The 13,151-nt window shown below is 43.1% G+C and overlaps 1 protein-coding gene across 4 annotated transcripts in view; it reads right to left on the bottom strand.

Annotated features, from left to right (window-relative positions):
* Positions 1-3,832: 3,832 nt before the first annotated feature.
* Positions 3,833-13,151, bottom strand: part of PDE7A (phosphodiesterase 7A) — a 93,717-nt gene continuing 84,398 nt past the window's right edge. For all 4 annotated transcript variants that reach the window (XM_056522044.1, XM_056522046.1, XM_056522045.1 and 1 more), the window contains exons 9-13: positions 11,281-11,372; positions 10,126-10,270; positions 9,875-9,971; positions 7,152-7,232; positions 3,833-5,848 (exon numbers count right to left, since the gene is read on the bottom strand). In XM_056522044.1, coding sequence (XP_056378019.1) covers positions 5,679-5,848; positions 7,152-7,232; positions 9,875-9,971; positions 10,126-10,270; positions 11,281-11,372 — 585 coding nt within the window. In that variant the 3' untranslated portion in view covers positions 3,833-5,678. The remainder of the gene's footprint in view (positions 5,849-7,151; positions 7,233-9,874; positions 9,972-10,125; positions 10,271-11,280; positions 11,373-13,151) is intronic.

Below are 13,151 nucleotides of genomic sequence, written 5' to 3' on the forward strand. Positions count from 1 at the left end.
CACCGCTCCCGCTGCTGTTCCAGGGGCTCCCGATGCTGTCCCGCTGCTCCGGTGTCTTCTTCGCGATCCTCCGGTGTCTTGCGCATCTTCTGCAGGGTCCGGGCCTTGCTTTCCGGTGACGTTATTACGCTGCTGCGCCGGCGCGGCATGCGTAGTGACGTAATAACGACGCCGGAAAGCAAGGCCCGGACCCTGGAGAAGATGCGCAAGACACAGGAGGATCGCGAAGTGGACCCGGAGCAGCGGGGATCGGTAAGCCAACCTGCTGGGGCACATTACACTGCTATCCAACAGCAGCTTAAGCATTTTGCGCTGTCGGATAGCAGTTAATGCGATGGCCCCGACATATAAAAGCATCGTATGTCGATGCTGACCGACATGCGATGGCCTCTGAGAGGCCATCGTATGTCGATTTTATCATATGTCGGGGCCATCGTAGGTCGGAGGGTTACTTTATTTTCCTTACAAGCAGAGAGCTTCAAAGTTAGAAAAATGCTCAATTTTAAATTTTTTCATAAAATTTTGGAATTTTTCACCAAGAAATGATGCTAGTATCGACAAAATTTTACCACTAACATAAAGTAGAATATGTCACGAAAAAACAATCTCGGAATCAGAATGAAAGGTAAAAGCATCCCAGAGTTATTAATGCTTAAAGTGAAAGTGGTCAGATGTGCAAAAAACGCTCTGGTCCTACAGTGAAAAATTGCCTGGTCCTTAAGGGGTTAAAGTCCCCAGCCACATAAAGATCTCAAAAAATTTAATTTTTTGAAAAATTCAGGAGTTTTTGCAGAGCTTCTACATTAAACAGGGGGGGGGGGGGGGGGGGGCAATGTATATAAACGCTAGGATCACCACTATCTCCTCCCATTTAGCATGTATAAAGACAAATCTCCCTCCTCTGCCATCACCTTCCGAACTATAAATTTCTATTTTTCATGAATCAACACGGAGACCCCTGATGAATAGGATGAGTATAATGAGTGAAACTTAGCCCATCTTTTTTATTTTTTATATATAAATTTTACTATCTCATTAGTGAGATCTCTACTGAAATTATTGCAGGCAAGTAATTGCTAATTCTGTCAAAAATTGTGACCCTTCCCCCCCCCTCTCTTTATCCCCGCTAGCATTCCTCACTAACAGTCTGCCTGCTTTTTCCCCACTGCAAGACCCCTTTGTGTAATTAATAACAAGGTTAACCTCTGTTCCCTCTTCTCACCTCTAGTGCCAGGCTAACCCCCCCCCCCCCCCCCAATCCTGAGTTGAGACTTCCCAACTCTCTCCACTTTTCATTCTCTCCTACCCCCCTCGGAACCATCGTAAAGTCCCTGAGAGTCCAACTTAATAACTTCTTCTGAATAGAAAAACCACATTTTCTTAACCAGTTTTATATGCTAATTCACCAAACTCTTCTTAATTGGAAAAATAAAACATGATAGGGTTAGCTAGGTAGGGATAGGGTTTAAAAAGATTGTAGGCACAGATGAACAAATATTGAATACAGGCAGTGGTGATTCAGTGTAAGGATAGTGTTAACTATTAACTAGACAGTTAGCCATGCATTGAGTGAAGGCAGTGGTGGTTCAGTGTGCCTACCTCTTCCCGCTGCATCCGTGCGTCCAGGCTGTCCGCTTATCAGAGGGGCTGAGCCTGTTTAAGACGCCGAGGGACCGGAAGTGGTGCGTTCCAGCGTGGGACGCATGCAGGCGATCGTGTAGGAGCGGAGCCACTAAGGATAGGAGGCTTACTTTACAGTAGGGTAAAACAGTACTCAGATCTGTTAGGTGGAACATGATCACCTGCATCCAATAATGGACAAGCGGGGCATGTCATCAAGAATCATGTGAGTCCGGTGTTTGTCTTGACCTCCGCCGAACCTGCGAGACTGACTCACTGAACCCCTGGGGTTCTATCAAACCCAGGTTAAGAACCACTGATTTAGACTTGTGGCTCCCTCTGTATCCACTTGTCTGTCTGTTCTAGTCTTTATAGTGTCTTTTGGAGAATTTAAAAATGTATCCATCTTGTTATTCATTGTTTCACCCCCACCTCCTCTTGAGCGTCTCTATAGTGGTTTAGGCTTTTATTTGTCATTTTATTCATTAACTGTATTCTCCTTAAACCCACCTATAAAGAACATACATACTTTCAAAATCTCCATGGATGGTTATTTCTCCACAATATCATCCTTTTTTAACATCTCAAAACAGTCACTTACATACTCTCCTCAGGTGCCTCAGTAAGACAAGTGGATTGGGGAGAAGACAGATCTCTTTCCAATGCACCAGCTGTGGATTTACATATTTTTCATCACAAAGCTCATCAACTTATTTTTCATACCACTTTTGCTCCACCAGTCACTTACAGAGCCACTTTCATGCTCTACACAGTATGCCACAGCAAGAAAGGGGGAGATATCCGAATTGTTTCATTACACCACAAACTTTCCCCGAATTTCAAGTGTGCAAATCACTTTCCAGTGCACCATCTGTAAATATACATGTTTCCTCAATTGGTTCTACTTATTACCGTTAAGCATTTTAAATTTAACCTTACTCAGCCTGTCATTTATGCAGTCACTTATTTCTCAAAATACGCCTCAGCAAGGGAGGGGGAGAGAAATGGACAGATTTCATTCACTTCACCACCTGTGAATATACATATTCCTCATCAGATGACTCTACATATCACAATTATTTATTTACCACTGTTTTCCAGCCAGTCACCTCCAGGGTTTCCCCACATATCAGGTCTGGCACTAAAAAAGTCCTAGGTTCCGATTCCATACACCCCCCTCCGCTTTCGAATCCATTTACATCTGCGTATCTGCATTTTTAAATAGAAGTAATTTACAAATCTGTAACTTTCTGGCACCAGTTGATTTAAAAAAAATAAAAATAAATAAGAGCTTTCCAGTGGAGTACCCCTTTAACCAAATTAGGCTCTTTAAAATTAACCTGTCAGCACTTTTCAATCTGCCCGAATCACAAGTCATTGGGACATAGAGTCTCCAGTTACTTCTTCCTGTCTCACCAGCCTAGATTAATTAATATCTCTCTGCTTGGGCATAGGAAGAGATGTATCATGGCCAACAGTAGGAGGAAGCCACTGGGGATGACTTGCGGTTCATGCAGCCGGAACCTTTTAATGTCCGGTCCGTGTCTTAAAGGGGTACTCCCGTGGAACACTTTTTTTTTTTTTTTTTTTTTTTTTTTTTTTATTAACTGATGCCAGAAAGCTAAACAGCTTTGTAAATTACTTCTATTAAAAAATCTTAATCCTTCCAGTACTTATTAGCTGCTAAATACTACAGAGGAAATAGTTTTGTTTTTGGAAAACAGAGCTCTCTGCTGACATGACCACAGTGCTCTCTGCTGACATCTCCATTTTAAGAACTGTCCAGTAGGAGTAGGAGAAAATCCCCATAGCAAACATATGCTGCTCCGGACAGTTCCTAAAATGGACAGAGGTGTCAGCAGCGAGCACTGTGTTCCAAAAAGAAAACCATTTCCTCTGTAGTATACAGCCTCTAAAAAGTACTTGAAGGATTAAGATTGTTTTAATAGAAGTAATTTACAAATCTGTTTAACTTTCTGGCACCAGCTGATTTAAAAAAAAAAAAAAAAAAAAAAATTCCACGGGAGTACCCCTTTAAGCTCATTACAATCTTATGCAAATGATCATTAATTTGTTAAATGAATAAGGCCATTGCGTACTTGCCTCAATTCTGATGATCAACAGTCTCATATGATACATGGAACTGAGAGACTAATAATAGAACAGAATTAATGACATTTTGAAAGGTAAAAATACACAAAAAAATGTTGTTTTATTTTTATTCATCAAAACTGAACAGCAACAGGCACATATTAAAATGAGTATGGCAAAGCCGTGTACAAATGGCTTCACGCTTAAGCCGTCTCCCAAAAAAATGTCTGTTGCAACAAACTGTAAACAGATGATAAACAGTCTTTAACAGCAATACCAAGGAAAATACAAATCAGCTAAAAAAGCACCATCTTTTTGTCTTTTTATCTAGATAACAGTTGTGCTCACTATACTTAAAACAAATTACAAAATAATGGAATGTTTAAGTTTAAAATTAGTCCTGCAACTGGTCCTAAAAACAACTTATCATACAACAAAATCCCACAAAACTAGTCCACTAAATAAACAAAAACAAAATCCAGAGAGGAAATAAAGAAAAAAATAAAAAAAAATAAAAACCACAACACATTTGGTCACTTAGCTTTGTGCATAGATTAAGGCATTTTAGCAATTCGTTACATTTCACTCATCCTTTTATCTGTGACAACTAGATAGACTGCGGGATTGGTGAGCCGCCACATTCGCTTTTGTTGACCTACAACTCCCACTATCTATACACCACTATAAACATCAGGAAAATTGTCGTCCAGCAACAGCAAGTGTGTCGCTTTCCAATCCCGCAGTATAGACATGTAACTAATCCCATGCACACACTCGCACACATTTCAGTCCTCTCGCTCACACAGGCACACTGCAGCAAAAAAGGCTTTTGTACCCTTGTCCGAACAAAAAAATTCCCTTCCCTCTTTATTTCAGATTGGCAAATACCCTGAGCTGAATATGGTGTTTACATTAATTCCACCTTTTCCGTGCAGTTCAAGTGTTCAGTAGTGGAAACTTGTAATAGAAAAACCCAGCATGCAACGCGTTTCACTATAGCTTAGCAAAACAACCAGGACACAGTCCTTGCATTTTGCCATGAAAAAACATAATAATAATAATAATAATTCCAAATCTTCCAACCATTAAGGGATTGAAGCCTGGCTGTATGCTAGTGAGAGTATTGCAAAATGTGGAAAGTTCCAAAACGAAGTAAGTGGTGCTGTGAGGGAGAGGAAGGATTGCAGTCAACATTTGTTCTCTTAAATAACCAGAATAAAAAATAAAAGATCCAGTTAGTGGTTCCTTCACAACCATGCTTCAAGGCAAGTGTCAGTCAGTATTTTCAGTGTATTTGTAAACAGCATTACTTGCCGTGGCAGCAAAGCAGTGTGGGCACTTCACATTTCCAAAACGAGAAGTCAACACAAAGTGGAAGTTAGAACATCAGTCTTTGAAGTCTGGCAAATTCCCACCAGTAGCTGGAAATATAGCTTTCAATTATAATAACTAAGAGATAGGTTTCCTTTAACGGATTTAAAAAAAAAAGTAAAAAAAAAAAAAAAAAGTGAAGAAAACAAAAAAAAAAAAAAAACCTGTGGCACATGAAAAGCTTCCTGCAGTTTTCAGTCAGTCAATACTGTGCTTTGCATATTCAAGCTTTCATTAAGATGAAATCAACTGAGGTATGTGCATATTGCTCTATGTTCAGGCTTTTAAAAAATAAAATAAAATGAAAAAAACAAACAAAAAAAGAAAAGAATATAAAAAAAAAATTTAATTGGCAAAAAAAAAAAATTCTAATAAAATGGAGCTTGTTAAAAGGAAAAATTGGAGATAAATAATGCTGGCATTTTTTTTTCTTTTTATAATGTAACCTTGGCAATCAGGATTAATTCTCTCTCACCAAGACCTTTACTGATCACTCGCTATAAAAAATACCATCGCAAAGCCGCTGTGATGCATGCTTTAGGTTCATGGTGCGCAGACTTCCTGAGGTAAAAAAAAAAAAAAATACATATTATAGGTCAGTCATCAAAGGCAGGGTCGGCCTCTTCACTACTGGACCGTTCCTGCAGCATTCCCTTCCAGCTGGCTTTATTTAGTCCCACGTGGCCCAGCATGGTCTGTGACAGTCTTGTGTTGCTGAATCTGGCCCACTCCACAAACAACGGCTCCACCAGGTAGGTGATAAACCCTGATGAAACAAGGAAACAGCATGAGAAACACTGGAGGAAATATGGTCATGATATGTAGATTCAAGAAATTCTGGTTCTCTTAGAAATACTGTATTTATCGGGGTATACCACGCACCGGCCTATAACACGCACCCTCATTTTACCAAGGATATTTGGGTAAAAAAAGTTTTTTACCCAAATATCCTTGGTAAAATGAGGGTGCGTGTGTATTCCCCAATACACTGTTTCTGACCCCGCAGAAGCCCCCAGGAAAGGCAGGGGGAGAGAGGCAGTCGCTGCCCGCTTCTCTCCCCCTGCTATCGGTGCCGCTGCCCCTTCTCCCCCCTGGCTATCGGTGCCGCTGCCCCTTCTCTCTGCCGTTGCAAGACGCAATGACGAGTGACGTCACTCGTCATTGCGCCGTGCAGCGCATAGCAACGACGCAGGGGACGCACAACGGAGGCCTGAAGCAGCACGGACCCGACCCCGGCAACAGGTAATTATACAACTGGGGATGGGGGAGGCAACGGGGCAGCGGCACCGGCAATGGGTGCCGCTGCCCCTTCTGTCCCCCCGTCTGTTGGTGCCGCTGCCCCATTGCCGGCGCCACCTTTCTCCCCCTGGCTATCGGCGCCGGCAATGGGGCACCGATAGCCAGGGGGAGAGAAGGGGCAGCGGCACCGATAACCAGGGGGGGGGGGGGGGGGGGGGGGAGAAGGGGTAGATTAGCTGATCCAGAGCAATAGATCAGCTGTGACAGATACATACCAAATAGAAATTCTCAATGTGCCCAGTGCAGCAGAATCTCATTGAAGATTATGGGAGGCTGCTGCCCAGGAACAGTAACTAATGGTGCAAAACATGAACAGTGGCCCACCATTTACTTAAAGGGGTACTCCCCTACTCCCCTATACTTTTGATAGGGGATAAGTTAGATCGCAGGTGATCTCTGGGCCGGCAGCATGCACGGATGACTGGGGTGCCGCGCCGGCGGACATCTTATCCCCTATACTTTTGATAGGGGATAAGATGTTTTGCGCCGGAGTACCCCTTTAACTCCAGTCTATGAAAAGGAAAAAGCTGGAAGGATTAGCAACAGATTTAATGAAAGGTGCACATGTTTAAATAAACATTTAAGATGGTCTATATTCAGAATATAATTGCAATGAGGAGGTGTAGATTTTTACGACCATTTGCATTCTTCTGAACATATTTGTCATGAAAAGTGGCTGGGGTCTCCCAGTTCCCATCACTTTTTATAATTGTATACCAGGCATGTTTCTGGCAATGCTACAAACAACATGGGTCATGGCTTATTCTTACCAATCTGGATGTTGGCGATGTTTGATGTGTTACGATCGCACAAAGGACTGATCTCCAGATCACATTTTCTCTCCACATCTCCTGAGAAAGAAAGACAAAATAAGGACAATGGCCCTCATTTACTAACAGGATTCCGACTCTTTTTGTCGGGTTTTGCGCCTAAATTCTGTCACGACAGGAAAAAAAACAACAGAATCTGAATCACTCAGAGTGACAAAAAATAAATAAATAAAAAACAAAACGACAAAATGGGCGTTGTTTTCTGGAAAAGGGGCGTGATCCCTACATTTCATCCAAAATCACTCGTCTTTTCGGAAAATCATGGGAATTTCCTGGGAAGGAAGCCCTACACTTTAAACATGCTTTAAAGTTTCAGAAGGTGGAGTAAACTCTCTGGCTGTTTGCTCCTTTGCCCGCCTTGTCTTTTTCAAGCGATTCTTACTTGAAATTTTTTAACAACGTTTTAGCCTTATTTTCAACAATTTTTTTTCCTATTGTTTCAGTACACACACACACGTACAACGCGGTTCAAGTTGCACGTTTTTATAATCCTTTTTAAATAAAGACTATTATTCAAGCAGTCGTGGGCAGCGCTCCATTATCCTCCTTGGTGGTACTATTGTGGATTTGAATTTTACTGAACACGCGGCTCAGTGTGTCGGAGGAGGTAGCAGCCTCCTTGTATTCATGCCCTTGTATGTGTTGTGCCGGCATTAGCACAACTACCTTAGGTGAGTCAGTTCTTGGTTCACCTTTTCAATTTGCTATTAGCTTTCGGAGGATATCACACAAGGAAGCGCCTCTTGTTCTTTTATTCCATTGTTTGCCTTTGCAATCACTTGTTATTTAAAAACAAACTAGGCTGAGCGCCACCGGCGGGCACCAATGCTCAAAATAAATAAATAAATAAAATCACTGTGTTGCAACACCAAGGATGAGACCAACAGACAGGATATTCACACTCTGGGTGCACATCCCCCACAGCTCAGAGAGAGCGGCAGGCCACAAAACGGATGTCATCCTCTCTGCAGGGAATATGGTCCATTTAATAAAGTTACATTAAAGATGGACATTTTTAACTATTGGACAATAGTATATTTATTTTGCTTATCATGTGTACTTTTCAAGAGCAGCGTCTGTATCGATTATATAGTTTCTGCCATATTCCATAATTTAGATATTAGGTCTTCTGTTTTGGTACTGATTTTATAAAAGTTTGATGCTTAATAAAGATATATATATACACTTTTGACTAGACCATTTTCGTAGTGTGCTTTTGTTTGGCGTTTAATATTAATATTGCAGAACTAAATATAGTATACATTACACAGGCCCCTTGTGTAGTAGGTTTAGGCCCCTTTAATATTTGGAGATCTGAATGGAGATGACAGTACCAATTTCTGAAAAATTCAGGCAGTTAGCAAGAGATGTAGTCTTCTCTCCCTCCATGGAGAGGTTACCTGCCAGACACAGCACAACACATTGGGACCACTGCTAAAGCATATGTTCTAGAGCAGTGTTCCCCAAGAGTACAACATATTCATAGAGATGCATAGAGGGGGGGTGTCAACACTGTTCTGTGAATGGAGCAGTGGGTGGTCCGTTCAAGAGGAGAACCAGGGTACTGGGCACAAGATCGCAACGGGGGGTCCGAGTGGTCAGACACTTATCCCCTATCCTGTGGGTAATAGAAAGCAAGATGCCGCAAGCTGCGGTTTCAAAATCGATGTGCCCAGCGCTTGTCCTCGGTCACTTGATAATCCCTTTTAGTCACAGAGGGAAAGAGTCCAGTGGACTCTCTCTCTGTGACTAAGAGGGATTATCAAGTGACCGAGGACGAGCGCTGGGCACACAGATTTTGAAACCGCAGCTTGCGGCATCTTGCTTTCTATTGCCCGAACCGTCCAGGATTCTCCCCAGGACGGAGTGGTGCCGGCAGCACTCCTAGTTCCCCACACGCGGATATTTGCCTACTGCCTTGGCGGAAAAGCGCTACATGGTGTTGTACTCACAGTGCAACACTACAAGGTGAGCAGAATTGCTATTTTTTTCCGCTATTTTTTTGTTGCCATAGTTAACGGCACATTGCAGCGCCTTATATCTCTGCTTCTTTTTCATATCATATCTCCTATCCTGTGGGTAGCAGGCAAGTAGTTAAATGGGCACTGTCCCATACAACAACTTTTGATATGTTGTAAAGCATGCAAAACCATTAGAAAATTTTCAGTATCTCATACTGAAAAAGCCAGTCAAACAACTGCCCCCCCACCCCCCCTGCCTGCTTGGACACATACTAGTCCTGCTGTGTCTGTGCATCATCACCTATGTCATGGACACACTTTCTTGATTGACAGCTGTGAGTGCAGGGCTCACAGCTGGAGGAAAAATTCTCCCACTGTCAGCTTGTGTCCTGCTACTGTCAGTGAGGACAAGCTGGGAGTTGTCGTTTGCTAATGCTAGGGGAGATGTGAGCAGACAGTATACTGAGGGAGGGGCCGGAGACCTGCACAGTGAGGCCACGCCCCCTCACTTTGAGAGGAATTCAGACTAGTGAGCTAAATTAAAAGTGTAATTAAATAATAAAGGTGCTAGACACATAATTATATGTACATGGTCAGGATTAGGTACTGAGTGATATATTGAAAAAAAAACAAAAAACTTTTTTTGTTGGCTCTGACGGGTACGCTTTAAGTACTGGAGTTCCCCTTTAATCCATGTCTCACCTTGGTAGAAGAATTCTTCTGTTACTTTCTCACTCCACTGCTTGCTGAGCTCCCAAGTCCGGCATGGGTTACAGATGTCAGCACACTTCAAAGCCATCTATGGTATAAAAAATAAAATAAAAAAGCAGAACTAAAATGTATGCCGCACACAAATAAGGATTTATTCTACAAATAGGATATTACTCTATTATGCCGGTAAAGAGGAGGCCTCTGGTTCTGTCTATCCAGGAATGTATGATATGCAGCAATACCTGCAGAATAAAATGGCGATGCCCAGCGTTCTCCAGACATAAATCGCCCCGGTCAAGGTGGGTTCTGAACTGTGACAGGTATTCATTTTGTCGACTAATGTCTGTAGCAAGAATAATTGATCCTAACTGGCTTTCCATGTGTTGCCTAAGAGAAGGACAAAAAAAAAATAAAATAAAAAAATGTACTGTTCACCAAATAACCAAATAGAAGGATCAAAAGACAAGTGCAGTATTAAAGGGGTTCTCCGGTGCTTACACATCTTATCCCCTATCCAAAAGCATAGGGGATAAGATGCCTGATCGCAGGGGACGCCCGCGATCATGCACGCGGCACCCAGTTTGTAATCAGTCCCCGGAGCGTGTTCGCTCCAGGTCTGATTACGGGTGACTACAGGGCCGGCAGCGTGTGACGTCACGCTCCGCCCCTCAATGCAAGCCTACGGGAGGGGGCGTGATAGCCATCACGCCCCCTCCCGTAGGCTTGCATTGAGGGGCCGAGCGTGACATCACACGGGGGCGGAGGCGTGACGTCACACACCACCGGCACCGATCAGGCATCTTATCCCCTATCCTTTGGATAGGGGATAAGATGTGTAAGCACCGGAGAACCCCTTTAAGGCTATGATCATAATGAAGGTTTGGCCTGTGTGCTGAACGCAAAGCCCAAGTGCAGTGTTTTACCAGGTATGACAATGTGCACTTATATGGACATGGCTGTGCCTAGATAAACAATGCTGGGGCCCTTCGTTTTGCTGATGCTTGGCCATTCAATGGGTAACCGGTATCTTTTAATTACAGGTTCCAAATCTCAGTATAATATTAGGCTTACTTGTTACCTATATCCAAACATACATTAGAAACATTATTATAACTTCAAAATGATGCATACAAGTCTACATTTTATTTTTTATTATTTTTTATTATACCTGTTACACATACTGTACAAAAGAGCACAATATAGCATTGTTTCCCAACCAGTGTGCCTCCAGCAGTTGCAAAACTACAACTCCCAGTATGCCCGGACAGCCTTTGGCTGTCCGGTCATGCTGGGAGTTGTAGTTTTGCAAAAGCTGGAGGCTCCCTGGTTGAGAAACAGTGTTATACAGGCACAAAAAACTGTTGGGGCACATGAAGAAGAAACTATGCGTAACATACCTTTCCTCCAAAGTCATGTGTGCAAACAAACCGGATTCTCGCAACAAGCCCACTGCTGACCTCCAGTGGTGGTTTTCTAATACTGAGGTATTCTAAATAGACAAGAGCAAAAAAAAAAAAAAGGAAAAAACGTAAGCAGAGATGTTACTGAACATGGGCATGAACGCAGTAACAATCTAACACATTGGATTAGTAATAATTTAATTTATAATAATAAACAAAAAAAAAACATATAGGGTATTTCCATACTCAGAAGGGGTTACAAATTTTGGGGGGCATTTTCTCCTATTATCCCTTGTAAAAATTAAAAATTTGGGGTAACCCCAGCATTTTAGTGAAAATCAAATTTTTCATTTTCACATCCAACTTTAGCAAAAAATTTGTCAATCCCCTGTGGGTTGTTAAATGGTAATGCTCATTAAAACTAATTTTTGCCATTACACTCTTTGCGGTAAATAAAAAATATTTCTAATATACTTTGTTTAAAAAAAATGAAGTTTACCATGTTTTATTTCTGCTTAAAAAAGCTCAAGAGCACATTTTCCCCCCATCTCATACACAGACTTTGAACCTAAGCCCAAACACAGGAAGTGCAGCCTGGAGTGCTGAGGGGGGGGGGGGGGGGGTGTCCAACCAATCATAGCTCCTCTCACCCTTTACTGCCATATGCTGTTGGTTGGACACACACCCCCTTCAGCACTTCCTGTGTTTGGGCTTCGGTCCAAAGTCTGTGTATGAGATGGGGGAAAACGTGCTCTTGAGCTTTTTTAAGCACAAATAAAACTTCATTTTTTTTAAAACAAAGTACCGTATTTATCGGCATATAACACGCACTTTTAAAACTTACATTTAAGGCAAAAAGTCTGCACGCCGATAAATCTTCTGGTCACTGATTTAAAGCGGCCGCAGCAGCGTTTGCTTGTTAAGTATTAACAGGACGGCCGCGGCCACTTTAAATCAGTGACCAGCGGTGTCTCCTCCCCACACTGCCACTTGTTTTCTCCCGCACTATCCACAGGTACTGGTGTGGTGGATAGTGCGGGAGATGCTGTTTAAAATGAGCCCTACCTTGTCCGGATCTGCCCTACCTTTTAATCAGCGTCTCCCGCACTATCCACCAGTTCCTGTGGATAGTGCGGGAGAAAACAAGTGAGTTTTACTTTTCATTTTACCTCCCTCCCCCCTCCCTCATCATTCCCCCTTTCCCTGTTTTTTATAGTTTTGTTTATTTTCCTTACCTGTCTGCGCTTCGGCAGGTCAGGTCAGGCGGAGGGTCTTGCGGGGTCAGTGAAGCAGATGAGTGACGTCCTCTGCCGGCTTCTCTGCACGGCATCACTCACGGCACTTTTCATTTCCTGTAGTCGCCGCCGAAAAATGACATCCGTGATGCCACACAGAGAAGCTGGGAGAGGACTTAACTCATCTGCTTCACTGACCCCGCAGCCCGCAAGACAGCCGAAGCGCAGACAAGTAAGGAAAGGGGAAGAGTGGTCTTCAACCTGCGGACCTCCAGATGTTGCAAAACTACAACTCCCAGCATGCCCAGACAGCAGTTGGCTGTCCGGGTATGCTGGGAGTTGTAGTTTTGCAACATCTGGAGGTCTGCAGGTTGAAGACCACTGGATGCCATAGGAGGAACATGATGGGGGGGGGGGTGGAATTATGGGGGGGTATGAGATAGGGGGGAAATGATGAGGGGGGGGGGTGAGATAGGGGGGAAATGATGAGGGGGGGGGGGGTGATGGGGGGGATGATGAGGGACAATGATGGGGGACATGATGAGACAGGGTGGGGGGGATGATGGGGGGGAATGATGGAGGACATGATGAGCAGGGGGAAATGATGGTGGGGGAGGCACTAAATGCTTAATG

The sequence above is a fragment of the Hyla sarda genome, chromosome 5, assembly GCF_029499605.1.
Source record: "Hyla sarda isolate aHylSar1 chromosome 5, aHylSar1.hap1, whole genome shotgun sequence".
NCBI classification, from domain to species: Eukaryota; Metazoa; Chordata; class Amphibia; order Anura; family Hylidae; genus Hyla; species Hyla sarda.